Source organism: Melospiza melodia, chromosome 21, assembly GCF_035770615.1.
Source record: "Melospiza melodia melodia isolate bMelMel2 chromosome 21, bMelMel2.pri, whole genome shotgun sequence".
Taxonomy (NCBI): Eukaryota; Metazoa; Chordata; class Aves; order Passeriformes; family Passerellidae; genus Melospiza; species Melospiza melodia.
Window position 1 is genome coordinate 14,535,835 of NC_086214.1, and position 14,890 is coordinate 14,550,724.

The following is a 14,890-nucleotide window of genomic DNA, read 5'->3' on the forward strand; positions in this document are numbered from 1 at the left end:
AAAGAGCCTGGCTCACACAACTAAGGAACGCACAATTTTTCTCTGAAGGTTTTTAGCAGTCAACAGAAATAGCACTCGGTAAAGGTCAGTAACTCATCTTTCCAGACCTAATAACAATAACAGGGCCAGCAAGGTTGTTCTGTGATGACACAGTGATTTATGACCTACAAGGGGCTGCCTTACAGCAGGAGCACATAAAATGCGGTAATGCTAGTTGCATCTCGGATGGGTTAACAAAACCTGTAGCTGAGGGTAGGAAAGGCTATTCTGCCCTTGTTAGCTAATGTGTCTCTGTGGCTTTTAATAGGCTCCTTCTCCCATGGAGAACTGAGACCCAGTGGAGCCAAAGAGTTTGGCAAGAAAGTTGTGAAAAGACCAGGAAGATCAGCTTTTGATCGTTACTTGCAGCTACACTTTTATGGCCTGCAGGCAGTTATTTTTTCACATGTATTTTGTTGCCTGAGAAGAAGAGAAGATGGCAAAATGGACAACTTATGTACTGAATAACTTGGTTGGGGGAAATGCAGGGCAGAGTTGCATGCTGGAAGGACCGCTTTCTAATTTTGTGCCACAGATGGACAGATTGGAAACTATTCCTGACAGCTGAATGCAACGTGCATTTATTACTTGCAGCTTTCCCCAGTAAGCATGACACTATAGCATCAGGAGTGAAGACTGAGTTGAAGAATTACCTCTAATCAATCAAATTACAAAAGGGTTGGGGAGGGGCTGGGGGAGGGAAGAAGAAAAGACGAAGAAACCCCAACCAAACTCTCCTCTCATCTGTGCCAGGTAGACCCATTAATGGGCAGAGAATGAAAGAACAAGTGAGTGAATTCCTCCTCAGCACTTCATCAGCACAGCTGTGGAACTGACATGCATAGAAACAGAACTAAAGGAAGAACAGCAGCATTGACAGCCTTGATGATAAAAGGAAAAAGTTGCCAGCTGTCACCAGCTGTCTTCCTACAACCCAAGTAACTGTCACTGAATCCTCTCTGGAGATGGCACATGCTCCACAGATAGCCTTGTCAGTCATGCTGTGCTTCTAAGGGTAAGCTCAGTTTTTGACAATGTCACAATTTTTCTAAGAAAGGCAATAACTGGCTCTAAATGAAGGTTCCCTCCAGAGTGGAGACACTAACTAAATGTGCAATGCAGCAAAGCCTCTGTAGGAAGGATCCTTCATTCATACAACAAACTTCAGTAGGTGTCTCTTGTGGAAATGTGGAAGTCAAGATAGATACACTGAAAAAGTTCTTGGAGATACTGGATTTAACAGCCCCATCCCAAAATAGGCCGCTGACAGCTAAAGGGTAGCAAGCAAAGCAGTCTGCAAACTCCTTTCGGTGTCCAAGAGACAGCACAAGCTAAATACTATTAAACCTAGATTGTATGGACTCTGTCTGAAGGAAAGGCACAGCACAGAGTGAAGTCAAGGGTGTGTCAAGGATCAGAATAAGCAGTACTTCCCTCTGCAGCAGCTCCTAAGGCCTCTTCCTCACTGGCATCACCTCCTTTTGCTCCCAGCAAAGGTTACCATAGCCCCAGCAGCTGTGTGAAAATGACAGTTATTTGGTTTTAAAAGAAAAATCTCCTCCCCAAGTATTTTTACATTTACCTTTTACAACTCAATTGTTTTATATAACCCCACAGAGCTATGGACATTAAGACCTCCCAAGCTAGGTCAGAGCCTCTGCCTTTTCCTCTGTCCTTCTCCATAGTCCACTCCTCTTCCTCTTTTATTCTGTGTGGTGATTTCCATGCCATTCTTTCTCACTGGATGCTTATGAACCATTCCCTGTCCCGATCCTTTTTTAATCCCTCTCTATAATGCTGCCCATCCCAGTCTGGTTTTCTTTGGTTTTGGATTTTAGTTTTTTTGTTTTGCTCTGGTTTTTTTTTTTTTTTTTTTTTTTTGGGGGGGGGGTGTTCTAGTTTTGGGGGCTTTTTGGTTGTTTTTTTTTTTGTTGTTTTTTTTTTTTTTTGTGGAGTTTTTTGGTGATTTTTTTTTATGCTTCCCTTTTACTCCTTTTTTATTCTTGGTGGCTCTCTGGTGCTCCAGTGTGCCATTGCTTCTCTACTGGATCCTTGTGTGCCGTTCCCTGTCCCCGTCCTTTTTTAATCCCTCTCTGTTATGCTGTCCATCCCAGGTTTTGTTGTTGTTTCTGTTTTTGGTTGTTTTTTCGACTTCATTCTGCGTCCCGTTCTTACTTTTCTTCCTGTGTCCTCTCTGCTGCCCTGCCCCTCCCTCTTTCTTCCTCTCTCCTGTGACTGCGGGGCTGGGGAGGAACTTCTGGGGGCTGCCCTCCATTCTTGTTCCAGCAGAGTCCCTTTCGGGGGAGATGTGGAAAGGGCTTGAATAAAGGGCTTGACAGCTTGACACTGCTGTCGAGGGTAGTTCGATTCCTTCTGTGCCTTCCTTGGGGGTGAGGAAGGAAGGCTGAGGAAGAAGGGCTGGAGACTTGGGGGCTCTGATGTCAGGTCTCAGAGGGGTCTTGGTGCTTTCTTGAGGGTCCCAATGGGTCTGGGGGTGCTCTCAGGGGGGTCCCAGGGGTCTCACAGAGGGTTGATGTGCAGAGTTTGGGGTTCCCCGATGGGTTTGGGGTTCCCTGATGGGGTGGGGGGGGGGGTGTCAGAGCCCCCCTGACCACATGTACCCCCTCCCTCGGGCAGAGGTGGACGTGTGGAACCCGGCGTTAGACGTCACGCCGCACGACCTGATCACAGGGGGCATCATCACCGAGTGGGGGGGTGTTCCCCCAGTCCCAGCTCTGCCTGGAGCTGGAGGAGCGCGGGGAGCTCAGACGGCTTCCATCTCGCTATATCCCGGCAGCCCTTGCAGCAATAAAGCCTCAGTATATCCCGGCATTCTTGGCATCATTAAGGCCTCGGTGTATCCCCGCAGTCTTTGCGTCGCTATGGCCTCGATAAATCCCGGCAGCCTTTGCCACAGTTTCAGCCTCGTTATATCCCAGCAGCCTTTGCGGCAATAAAGCCTCAGCATATCCGGGCATTCTTGATGTCATTAAGGCCTCGGTGTATCCCGGCAGTCTTTACATCGCTATGGCCTCGATAAATCCCAGCAGCCTTTGCAGCAATTTCAGCCTCGTTATATCCCAGCAGACTTTGCGGGGATAAATCCCAGCCCCTTTGCAATTTCATCTTGCCAGTCCCTCCCCGGTTCCCCAGGAACAAAAATGGAGCTTGTGAGGACAAAAGGGATTAAGGAGAAGGAAGCAGCTCCTCTTCTTTTATTGTCTGCGTTTGACCTGAGGGGATCCCTCTTGACTTGTGGTTTTAAGGGTGTTGATTGCAGGAAAAGCTGCCTTTTCCAGGCTGTTAGAAGTATCCCGGATGTCACAGGGAATCCCTGCGTTCTATTCTAAGGGGAATGGGAAAAGTATTCTTGTGGTATTATGGGTTTGATTTGAAGGCAGCCACCCCATTTTCATCACCCTCGGGTTTAAATGGAGGGGGCAGCCCTGGTGTCCTTCCTTTTCAAGGGTTTGAATGGAAGTCGAAAGCCCCCTTTCCCATCAGTCGAAGGCTTTCATTTGGGGAGCGCCCCTTCTTTTCTGCTGTCGTAGGGGGTGAAATTTTAGGGGAGAACGCATTTCTTTGCCCTTGTTGAAGTGAGGTGAGCCCGCCTGCGGCGTCAGTTTCGGGGTTGGCTTGCGGGAAGCCGCAGCTCCGGCAGCCTTTGCAGGGCTGCAATGGGGCTGTGCCGCTGCATTGGAGGGCGCTCCTCGTGCCCGCGGCCCGGCCCGGAACGTTCCCGCTCGGGAGCGCTGCTGGCACGGCCCGGGCAGCTGCCGGGGTGCATGGGGGATTCGGCGCGGCCGGGCCGGCCAAGGGCGGCAGGGGCGGAGCCGCGCCGGTGCGAGCCGTGCGGAGCCGAGCGGAGCCGGGCCGGGCCGGCCAAGGGCGGCAGAGGCGGCGCGGGCGCTGCTGCGCCGGCCCGGGCGGTGCCGGCCGCTCCGTCCGCTCCGGGCGCGGGGCTCGGGTGCCGCCGGTAGCCCCGGGCCCGGTGCCGGCCCCGCCGGGCAGGGGCAGCGGGCGGGGCTCCCCGGGGCGGCGCCGGCCCCGCGTGCCGGAGCAGCCGCCGCAGGAGCCGCTTTCCTGCCGGGAGCCGCGCTCCGTCCCGTGCCGGCAGCGAGCGCGGGGTTCGGCCGCTCAAAGTTCGGCGGTGCCGTGGTTCGGAGGCGCTTTGGAGGCGTTGATTGCATCGCTGTGTTCGGTTTGCAGCGGGTGTACGCTAAGGGATATGGTGTTCTTCCTGAGTGGTACGGTTCTCGGTGCCGGTAGGGATGATAAAGGTTCGTTTCGGATTGAGTTTTGTAGTCGGATATATATTTTTTTTCCGGGGTATTATGTTTAGAAGGGCGCGCAATGGTTTTTACGGGTTGTAGCGTGAAGCAGCGGTTCGCATTTTAATTCTGTTGCGGTGGCTTTTATTAGCGTGAGTGTGTAGTGTTTGTTTTGGAGAGCTTGAGGTAGCGTCGTGTCGTTCATAGCAGCGGGTTTTTAATCTCGATAATTGCATGTGAGTTTATCGTTTTCCAGAGCTTTTATTTATTTGGTTTGTTTGGTTGTAGTGTATGTTTTATGGTTACGGGTAATTTGGGGAACATTGTTTATGGTTACGTTTGTCTTTAGTCTTTGTGTTTGTTTCTAGGTGGTATTTTTATTTTGATAGCTTGAGGCACTATGGGTTTATTCAGTTGGGAATAATTTTTTTGTTGTAAATTTAAGTTTATTTGGTTTTGGGGCTTTTTTTTTTTGTATGTGTGTCCTTTGATGTATTTGGTTGTTGTTTTTCAGATTTAGTTTTGGGAATATGGGTATTTACATGGTGGGTCTTTTTAAGTATTTATTTGGGTAGTTTTCTTGGTTTTTAGGGGTTGAAATTTTTTTTTCCCCATTTCGTTAATTAGTTCGGTTTTTAAAGTTATTTTTAAACAAAGAATTGTTTATTCTTTGAGTTAGTGTAGAGGTAGAATTTTGTTTATTTTTTTTAGTAACATTCAGGATCAGTGGCACTGTTTGGAGTTTATTAGGCTGGTTTCATTTTTTTCAGTAGTTTCTGTGATTTGCTGTGTGTGTTTCAATAGGGTTACCTTTTATTTTTGTTCCATTTTTCTGACCTGATGAGAATTGTTATCGAAAAGAGCGTTGTGTGTTTTTTTCGCTGGCTGTTGCTTGGCTGTTGGAGGTATCTTGATGTTTTTGGAAGATATTGGTGGGAATTCGATGCTGTTTGTCATTTTATTTAGGAATTGGATTTTAAATGTAAAATTTAACGCTAATTAAACAAAACAAATATATGTATTGAAGTGAGAATAAAAATCCTAAAATGTAAATCAAATCGAATATGTTAATAAAAATCCATGTAACATATATCACTATATATTACAATAAGAGATAATTTTAATACAGGATATTATATATGTTTATAGATGTGTAAAAATAGATATTAGAAATAGAAACCCCAATCAAAAAATAAATATAGAAATGTATGACAAATATATGCAGACATATCTAGAAATAGAAAATATTCATAAATATGGAAAAATAAAAATTGATATAATACATAATGCAAGTAATACTGTATATAAAGTATTATAACATAATATAGGAAATATGTATAAAGTATTTCTAAATACAGTACATCAATATGTTATAATATTTAACAAATGATAAACATACATATCAAAATTATAAATATATATATATTTTTAAAAACAGTTAAATAAAGCGGGTTTTTTATTTGCCAATAGGCAGGGTTTTGACTTTAAAAATTACAAATACAAACAATATAAAGGTGGTAATCTAAGTATAGTAATATGTCATAAATACATCTAGATATGTAAAATTTAAAAATAGAGGAAAAAATTTGTTGTAGGAGTAGATATGACAAGGAATTTAAATAAGCATTTAAATAAACTTCTGGAATTTTATTTATATTATATATTATCATTATTGCGTCAAAAGAGACAATAAATATTAATCTGAATATAATTATACAAAGTATAAATTATACTATTTCAATGTCGCTTAAAAGAAAGGGCTTTTTTATGTTCATTTGTTTACTGATGGGGTTTTTATTTGGAATAATGGAACTGGTATAGAAATATTAATCTAAGTATAGAAATATGCAATCAATATATAAAGATATATATGAAAACACAACAGATAAATAAATATCAATAATAGGAATAGACGTAATGTACTATATCAATTACTTAACACATCAGTGTCCGGTATAAATATGCATGTGGATGTAAATATAAAAAATAGAAATATAAAATATATTTCAAGATGGTTTTAAAGGAAGGGGGCTTCTTTGGTTCTTGTAGGGTAAGAGGCAGGTGTTTGGCATTTATTTTAGAGGATTTTTGAGGGCATCGCAGCTGGTCTTCTGCCCGCCTTCCCCGCCCGCCCCAGAGCGCGGCAGCAGCGCAGCCCCCCCGCACAGGCAGCCGAGGGGCGGCGGCCATTACGCGTCTCTGCCGCGGCGCAGGCGCGATCGCGACCTTGGCAGCGGCTCGGCCGGGACGCGCTCGGGCGTCCCGAGATGGCGGCACCAAGGGCGGGAGAAAGGAGCCGCGCGGCCCGTGCCCCGGACCGGCTGTTGGGCACCCCGAGGCCGCAGCGGCGGGATTGTCCGTGAGGTACGCAGTGCCGAGCCCAGGGGCTGTGGGCTCAGCGGCGCCGCGGGCGGGCGGGTTCTGGGGGGCCGGTGACGGGCATTGGCGGGGGCGCTTCTCTTGGTCGTGGTACGTCCTGTGCTGCTGGAGAGGGGTTTTGTACTGGAAAAGCTCATTTCATTTGTCCGAATGAAAATAAGCTGCCCAGTATGGCCAAGCAGACAGCAGTAAGACACTTGCTTTGGTAGAGAATTCAGTGCTTCAAAGTGGGGGGTTTATTTCATTTTAGCATGGATGACTTAATAGTCGTGACAATGCCAGCGTTACAGCCAACGTTATCAGACAGATGTGGAGGAAAAAAATACACTGATATTCCTGTGCTGGCACGCATCTGTAGCTGGGAAACAGCAGAGGAGCTGCAGTGTACAGCTGTTAGCAGCAAATTGGGGAAGAACTGCTCTGGTGAAATTTGGGGTTCAGGTTGAGGATTCATCAGTGGCTGTCATAATGGCTCAGTGACTCTCCGCCAGGCTGGTGTGGCCTCAAAGGCTGCCCCTGCTGCTGGCAGAGTGTGTGGAGCCTCTGCTGAGCAGGCAGTGGCATCCCCCCGAACACCTTCTCACAGCAGGGACGGAGATGGACCCAGCCCAGCGCGTGGAAATGGATCTCTCCAGCTGAACGCTCAGGTGAAGTGAGCAGAGAGCATGCCCAGCATGAACCAGGTGACCTGCACATCTCCAGGGTAATGATTCTTGCACCTTCAGAGCCACAGTATCGCTGAGCTTTTTTTTTCCCCAGGCTTTTAATCACCTCTCAAACAGACGAATACTCCCCTTGGAGGCTGCTGTGCCCTGTGCACCGGGGAGCCTGGCAGGTGGCCCCGTTGGTGAGAGGAGGGCAGCTGCAAGCAGGCAGCCCCCAGGAAAACACGGGAGTTTCAGTGCTTTCTGATGCCTGAGGAATGGGGAGATGGCCTGAGCTCAGCAGGAGTTAAGCGCGGCCATACAGAGGCCTGGCTGTTATGATTTAAGATCGCTTATTGAATGTAGTTTCTATAGATATTTGTATATCTGTCAAAGTAGGATATAGAGCCTTGTGCAGGAGAAAAAGAACTCTTTATGTAAGATATGACCTGGGGGGGCATCATGCCAGGCTATCCCTTCCAGATTTGGAAGGCTTCAGTGTTTTGTGTGGCATGATGGGAAGTTTTGAAAATTAAGATTTTTCTCTTTGGTGCAGGTCAGATGGGTGACGCCTGGCAGCTCGTGCACTGCCACTGTGCTAACCTGTGTGCCTTCCCTCCCTGCTCCACAGGCAGAGCAACACGGGAGCAGCAGGGAGAGGTGGCTTTGTCCTGGAGGTTCCAGGAGCTCGGGGTGGATATGCGAGCCTGCAGCTCCAGGCTGCCGCAGGACCCAAGGGCTGCACACACCCAGAGCGTACAGGTACTCTCAGAAACGTGGGCTGTCGTGGCTGAGCCCTCAGGAGTTGGCAGTGCCAGCTGGGAGAAGAACAGTAACTTCCAGCCTTTTCTTTTGTCTGCATTTCCCGTTTTCAGGCAGTCTGATTACTTCTGGGCATTTGCCCAGCAGGGTGCGAAATGCTTCAGGGGCTAAAGGGGGAAAAAAGGGAAAAACAAGCTATAATCTAACCCTCAGGAGGGAGAAGATATCTGTCAGGACAAACTCTTAAGAGAAATGGGCTGAAGAATACTTGTTTACTCAATCTTCCGTATCTGTAGCTAGTTCAAAGAGGTCTCAAAGTCCTTCCCATTAGCAGAGCAAAGGAAGAACAGAAAAGCCCTCAGCCTAAGCCATTAAAAGCATCAGAAACAGCAGCAGCTTTGTGTGCTGGAGTGTGGCAGGCATTCCTAGGTTGGCTTTTTAGTTTTGCATCTAGCACTGGTAGAGGAAAGTTCTTTGCAAGGTGATAGTTCCAGCCTTGTATTGAAATGTGAGCAAAGAGGAACTTTCTCAGTTGGATTTGGGTTTATTCACAGCACTTGTGAACAGAGTTAACATTCAGATAACATGTGCAGGGAATGTGCTGCGGGTTACCACAAGTGACAAAGGAAGTGGGACAGGGACAGGGCACTTTCCCCTTCAAGGTACTGTTTTTTTCTGGAAGAATGATGCGAGAGCAGAAAAGTTGCAATGGCATTGCAGTTCCCTGCACAGAATATACCCAGGGAGGTGAAGCACAGCCCAGTGGTGCCATTCACCTGCACCACAACTGGGAGCATCAGTGAAGTGAGGAGGACTGAGGAGCTCTCCCCTTTAGCAAACACAACAGTCATGTCAACCAGTGTCACCCTTTTCCAGACCACTGGCATGTGCTTGGGGACAGTAACCTGTGTTTTTTACAGCCAGGTCTTCTGAGCCGCTGCTCACAGTGAAAAGAAACTTGTGTACAGGCACTCTGCAAAATTGCCACCTCAGATGCCACTGAAGCACAGCTTTGGCTTTCAGGCATCTCCCCTACAAGCTGTCCCTTGTGGCGTTTCCGCACTGGATTCATTGTAAATTCATTCCTCCCATTTTTTATTTGTAATTTCCAAAGAATATCAGTTGACTTTTACGGCCTCTTCAGGGCTCCCCAAGCTTCACACCACACCTAAATGCTCGTTTTCACTGCCTGAAGGGCTTTTCTGACCCAAATGATTCTATGAATTTGGCCTGTACTTCAGCTTACGGGGAAAGCTGTACATTGATTGCATTTTGGAGAAAAAGATTTTACTGTCCAGCTGTAAATTTATCTTGTGCTTTGTCTTCCAGGTTCGCTCGTATTGTAATTTGCAAACGGCACGGCAAATGCCACGAGAGCAGCTGCGGAAGGTGGCTCAGAAGCAATGACAAGAATGTGCTGCAAAGTTGGGTCCAGCAGTCCAGCTTCCCGACACGGTAGGGCAGACACACCATTTGATAAAGCATCAAACGCTGTAGTTTTTATTCTTTGCGTTTGTCTGTGCTCCCATTCTGATCACCCCTTGAAGTATTATTTTTCAAAATAAGTATTTATGTATAAGTATTTATGATAAGTATTTATTTATAAGTATTTATGATATCTAGGAGAGAAATCATGTTTATTCAGGGGGAGCCATAATTTTCATCTGTTTCAAATGCACCAGGTGTGTTTTAAGCCCTGCACACACAGCGAGAGCTGCAGAGCTTGTAGTGCAGTTCACTGCAGCACTGATTTATTCTGTATTCCAGTAACCGTGCGCTGGGGTGCCAGCTAGGCTCAATACCAGGAGCGGGAGAAGCAGACTGAAGAGGTGCTTTGATTGGAGCCCAGCCAGGTTTCAGGCAGCCTGCAGAGTCTGCCCTTGCAGTACACACCGGTCTGCTGTTGCCGTCCCCTGGAAAAATCCCTAATGGATATTTCCAAACGTGGGGAGGAGCATCTGCTCCTGTCACGGAACTGCTGGGGGCTCTTTGCCCTCGAGCTCCGTGCAGTCTGCCCAAGAACAGCGTGTGCAGCAGGCTGTTAGCGCTCTCTGCAGGGTGAAGCACCTTCAGCCAAGGTCAGTCAGTGCAAGAGCAAAACAATCCTGCCAGCAAAACCTGCTACTAGAGAGGCAAACAATTATCCTTCCAAAGGAATTCATCCTTCTTCTCCCTTACAACTCTCCTGTTTCATCACACCACAGAATGGTTTGGGGTGGAAGAGATCCTGAAAACGACCTAGTTCCACCCCTGTCCTGGGCAGGCTCACCTTCCTCTCGGCCAGGGTGCTGTGCTGTCACAGATCAGGTGACAGATCTGTGGAAATTGTAATGATATTATTAAGGCGCGTCTCTTATGGCCTTGCCCTTCATGAAGCCCGAGGCTGTCTTGTCCTAGTTTAGCTTTCTGATGTGGAGGAACAGAGCTGCCAACTGATATGGAATTTGGTGCTCTCTGTGGAGTGACGTCCTGTAAAAATTCTGTCACGATGGCTCTGCTCCATAAAGAATGACACGGCCTGACTGTCAGCGATTTTTGCTTCTGCAATAGTGTAAAAATGCTAAAATTTGAACACTGCTTATTATTTCAAAAGAGAATATTTAAAAACGTGAAGCGATAGCTAAAATTACGCCTGAAAGGTAGCAGCAGCAAATACATAGAATATTTCTCCCTGTTTGTAGATATACTTTTCATTCAAAATTATGCTGATGGGGATATGCTTTTATGTATTTAGTGACCTTTACAGATTTCTTCCCCGAGTTTTTTGAGTTCATAGAATCATGGAATAATTCAGGTTGGAAGGGGCTCTGAAGATCACCTGATTCCAAGCCTGCTGCTGTGGGCAGGGACATGGTTCCATGGACCAGGTTGCTGTGAGCCTGATCCCAGAGCACCAATGGGCCTCAAACACTTCCAGGGATGGGGCAGCCCCAGCATCTGTGAGCAACCTGTGCCAGCCAGGTGCCAGAGGAGGAAGAAAGCCCTTCCCACCCGGAGCAGAGGCTGCTGCAGCTTCGTGCAGCCTCGTGTCACCGAGTGTGTGAGACAGAAAGGCCCTTCCCGTGGAGGGGTAACAGCACTGAAAGATCTTTTTTGGGAGAAGCGGAGCAATGGCACGCCAAAGCAGCCTTCAGTTCTTGCAGCAGAGTTGGGAACAACTTGAAGCAGCAGCAGAGCTGGCCTGGTGCCTGGCAGCTCTGCAGGCAGTGGGGATGGAGAAGCTGCAGTTATCTGTCTTCTCTGCTGAGTCTTTAAAAATGAGACACATTTCTGTAGTTTCTTTTTGAGCATACGTGACAGTTCCCCCTAGAAGTCCAAAGGCAGCTGTTTTCTTAGCAGGAGGAAGTCAGGAAGAGGCAAAGCAGGCAAAGACATCAGATAAGTCTGGATAAAAATCTTGGCTAACCTGTTTTTTCCCCTTCCTCCAAACAGCCAATTCTGAAGCACTGAGCAGAGCCGATCTCTGAGAGCTGACACGGGAGCTCTGGTGAGGACAGCTGCTCCCCTGCCTCGGTGTGGGACCTGCTGAGCTGCCGTTCCTGTGGTGGGAGTGTTTCTCCTCTCATCCAGGCAAGCCAGAGACCTCCTAGGGAAGGGGCAGGTAAGGTTTAAGTGCCGAGATCTCTCCGGTAAGAAGTGACGTGACAAAAGGAAATGGCCTCAAGTTGCAGCAGGGAAGGCTTAGATTGGCTTTGAGGACCAGTTTGTTCACTGAAAGGGTGGTCAGGCGTAGGAGCGGGCTGCCCAGGGCAGTCCCCATTGCTGGAGACATTTAAAGCATGGCAAGATGTGGTGTTTAGGGACCTGATTTGGGTGGGGGCTTGGCAGTGCTGGGGCAGCAGCTGGGCTCGATGACCTTAGAAGGCTTTTCCAGCCTAAAGGGTCCTATGGTTCTGGAAAGCCTTGACCCCTCTGGCTCTAACACAGCACCTGGATGCTGACAGAAGGAGGCTGGTCATAGACCCTGGAGGTCCCTGTCCCCCAGGGAGGGAGAGGACAAGGCAGTGTCACCTGCAGGGAGGGTCTCGTCCCCAGAGAGCAGCCAGCGACTCCATCCCTGCCCGGGGCTCTGGGTGCACCCTCGGGGTGGACGCCTGCCCTCAGGTTTCCCTCTGGGCACCCGGGGAGGGAACCAGGTCCATCCGTGTGGCAGCTGCAGGGCCTGCAGGCTCTGGGGCTCTGCAGCTGTGTGCCTTGTCACAGGGTGGCAGGGACGTGACACTGCCCGGCCACGCCGCTGGCCTCGGATCCTTGCTGCTTTGCTCCTGATCCCATATGGATGTACCAGCAGTCTTCTGTCTTTTCTTTAAAAGTGTCCTTGGGATAGTTCAAAGAGAGGGTAATTAGTTATTTCAAAGCCTAAATATTTTACCTATTGGCATTCAAGAGAAAAGACAAAAACCTGCTTTGCATCCTTCTGCCTGGAAGTCATTGTCACACAGATAAGTGAGGAAGGGGCTGGCCGGGGTCAGCCTCTGCAGAGCCTCAGCTCTGGCTGCTCCTGCTTCCAGGGTAAACCCAAAAGCTGTCATGATCAAAAATGCAGGTAGCCCTTCTGTCCAGAGTCACAGGGGCCATTTCTTCTAAATTACTCAAGATGGGAAATCATTCTTCAGAACTTCAGAAGAAAGTTGGGAGCTTGGGAACTTCAGAAGAAAAAAAAACCCAAAAACATACATACGTTTATAAGAGTGTGTATATACATACATTTCCTTCAATAAGGAAGAAAATCTTAGAAATATCATGTCATGTCTGGCTTCCTAGAGAAGATCCTTAACTCTGGGCTTCTGAAAGCAAATGGCTGTGCATTTATAGGAGCATTATATGCCTCCCACAGTAATCTTCTACCCTTCCCCATGGAAAGGAGAGTTTGGTGATTTTACTGTTCTGCTCTCCCAAGGGTGTTGCAGGCTGTGTGGCAGGGAGCAAGGCCTGTGATGCTGCTCATCAGACATTTTCCCACAGAATTCTCCCTGCAATGATAAAATTAGACTTGTGTTAGTGAGCAGTCAAGTAGAGCAGGTAACATTAGAAAAGAATTGTTTCTGAGCGGCTGTTCACTAGCATGTGCTTCCCCTTTCCAGCAGAGTGCAGCCGCCCAAGAAAGGATTTTTTGTGGCTCAGCCAGATGTTCTCCTGCCTCCCGCCAAGACCCTGAGATGGAGCTGAGTTTGCATTCCAATTTATTGGAACAGAGGCTCATCAGAAGTTTCCTCAGCTATCTGAGGCACAGAGCCCTGGAGCCAAGTAAGCCTGAGCTGCTGCATGCTTGCTGTGAGCCTTGGGGTGAGTGTGCATCATTGCAGGTTTGGGATTGACTGATATGTGCTAAGGAAACCAGAGGGAGGGAGGGAGGGAAATCCTCTGTTAACATGTGCCAATTCTTCTGTCAAACTCATGACGGCAGGACAGCGTGAAGACTGAAATTGTAAGAAGATGTGGAGGGAAACAGAGAATCTGACGGGAGCATCGAACGCACAAGTGCACAAATTTTGCTTGGATTTAAACTCAGAAGTTGTAAGGAATTTGGGAATGAGAAGGGACATTTCAGAAGGAGAAGAAGTTGTTGTTACAGTCCTGGCATAATCTTTTGTTCTAGCTAATAAAGGAAGTTAGTTTAAATTAAAAAAAAGAAAAAAATGTGGGGTTTTTTTCTTCACTATTATATTCATTGGTGGTATATGGTGTGTTGTTTTATTTCTTGGTATTATTAACTCTGTGTAAATTGTTTTTGGAGTGAAGCTAACTTTCTGGATGGGTTGGTTTGTATTTGAGGTAGGATTAATTACAATAGGTTTCTTTAATAGAGTTCTGATAGGTATTACTTGGGTTTTGGTTTTGTTTGCTGTATATATAAACATACACATTTGGTAGGGCCAGCTTGGCTGCTGGAGTTTAGCAAATGACCTAAATTGTTTTTTTGTTACATCCTATGATCAGTTTTAGGCAGTGACTTTATACTGCTTTTAGGATTTTCTTATGCAATGGTGAGAAAATAGGCAGGTCTGATACTTGTTTGACTTTTTTTGTACTTAATGTTTCATGAAATTCTGTAAGCCAAGCGATCTACTGGTTAAACTATACCATCAACTCTTCCTCATTCCTTTGGGCCTAGATTCCCCATTTCCCATGTCTCTCTGTCTACTTGTTATCATACCCAGCTAGGCCTCCTGTGAACTGGTCTTGCCAGAAGGGCTTGCTGAGTTTTCCACTGTGTGGAAAAGAGATCCCATTTGGAGCCTGAAGCCTCGTGTTTCCTGTAGGATTTCCACTCCTAGAATTGCACACTTTGAAGGATTTCTTATAGCAGAAGTTTTCTGGGAGCTAGGACTCTGGCTGGATTAGGGTCTCTGGACTCTCAGGTGAAGTGACCTTCAGACACTAGGGCATGCAGATTTCCTTGCTGTTGAAAAGAGCTATTGTTGGCACCCAGGAGCCATGGTCTGAATGGGGGTGTCACCTCTTAAATTTGCAAATGTAACAGGATTTCTTCTAAATGAATGGTGCTAAGAACATAAGGTCTGGCTGGCTTTCGACTTAGAGGCGCCTCCTCTAAATTGGTCTTCAGATGCTAGGTTGGAAAGTGTTCCTACATATGCCAAATAGCCCTTGTTATGCAGTTAATAAGCTTCAAAGTACACATGGAGTTGCTGCCCCTGCAAAGATTTTGGCAGAGCCTGGTTGTGGTGCCCCATTCCACTCCACCCCCCTTAGCAGGTCCTTATGGTTGTATGGGGAATCGTTGTGGAGCATGCCAACCCAGCTCCATCCTGGGAACAGCACCTGTATTTTACC

The 14,890-nt window shown here is 47.2% G+C and overlaps 1 protein-coding gene across 15 annotated transcripts; it reads left to right on the forward strand.

Moving 5' to 3' along the window:
* The first annotated feature begins 4,105 nt into the window (after nucleotides 1-4,105).
* Nucleotides 4,106-14,178, forward strand: LOC134427959 (uncharacterized). Of its 15 annotated transcripts, none has more exons than XM_063174187.1 (8): nucleotides 4,106-4,319; nucleotides 6,360-6,674; nucleotides 7,276-7,372; nucleotides 7,965-8,095; nucleotides 9,425-9,550; nucleotides 11,528-11,696; nucleotides 13,180-13,381; nucleotides 13,503-14,178. In XM_063174187.1, the coding sequence occupies exons 1-5, from the start codon at nucleotides 4,311-4,313 to the stop codon at nucleotides 9,500-9,502; spliced, it is 630 nt and encodes a 209-aa protein (XP_063030257.1). In that variant the 5' UTR covers nucleotides 4,106-4,310; the 3' UTR covers nucleotides 9,503-9,550; nucleotides 11,528-11,696; nucleotides 13,180-13,381; nucleotides 13,503-14,178. The 15 variants fall into 15 exon arrangements, 7 of the variants coding, with proteins under 7 accessions (XP_063030257.1, XP_063030258.1, XP_063030259.1 ...); XM_063174188.1 differs by having other exon boundaries at nucleotides 4,107-4,319; nucleotides 7,276-7,336; XM_063174189.1 differs by having other exon boundaries at nucleotides 4,107-4,319; nucleotides 7,279-7,336.
* The last annotated feature ends 712 nt before the right edge of the window (nucleotides 14,179-14,890 follow it).

Excerpts from the sequence above, each read along its gene's own strand:
- LOC134427959 (XM_063174183.1), top strand. Across the intron at positions 6,675-7,275 it reads GCGGCGGGATTGTCCGTGAG|CAGGGACGGAGATGGACCCA; the intron begins GTACGCAGTGCC and ends ACCTTCTCACAG. Across the intron at positions 8,096-9,424 it reads CACACACCCAGAGCGTACAG|GTTCGCTCGTATTGTAATTT; the intron begins GTACTCTCAGAA and ends TTTGTCTTCCAG.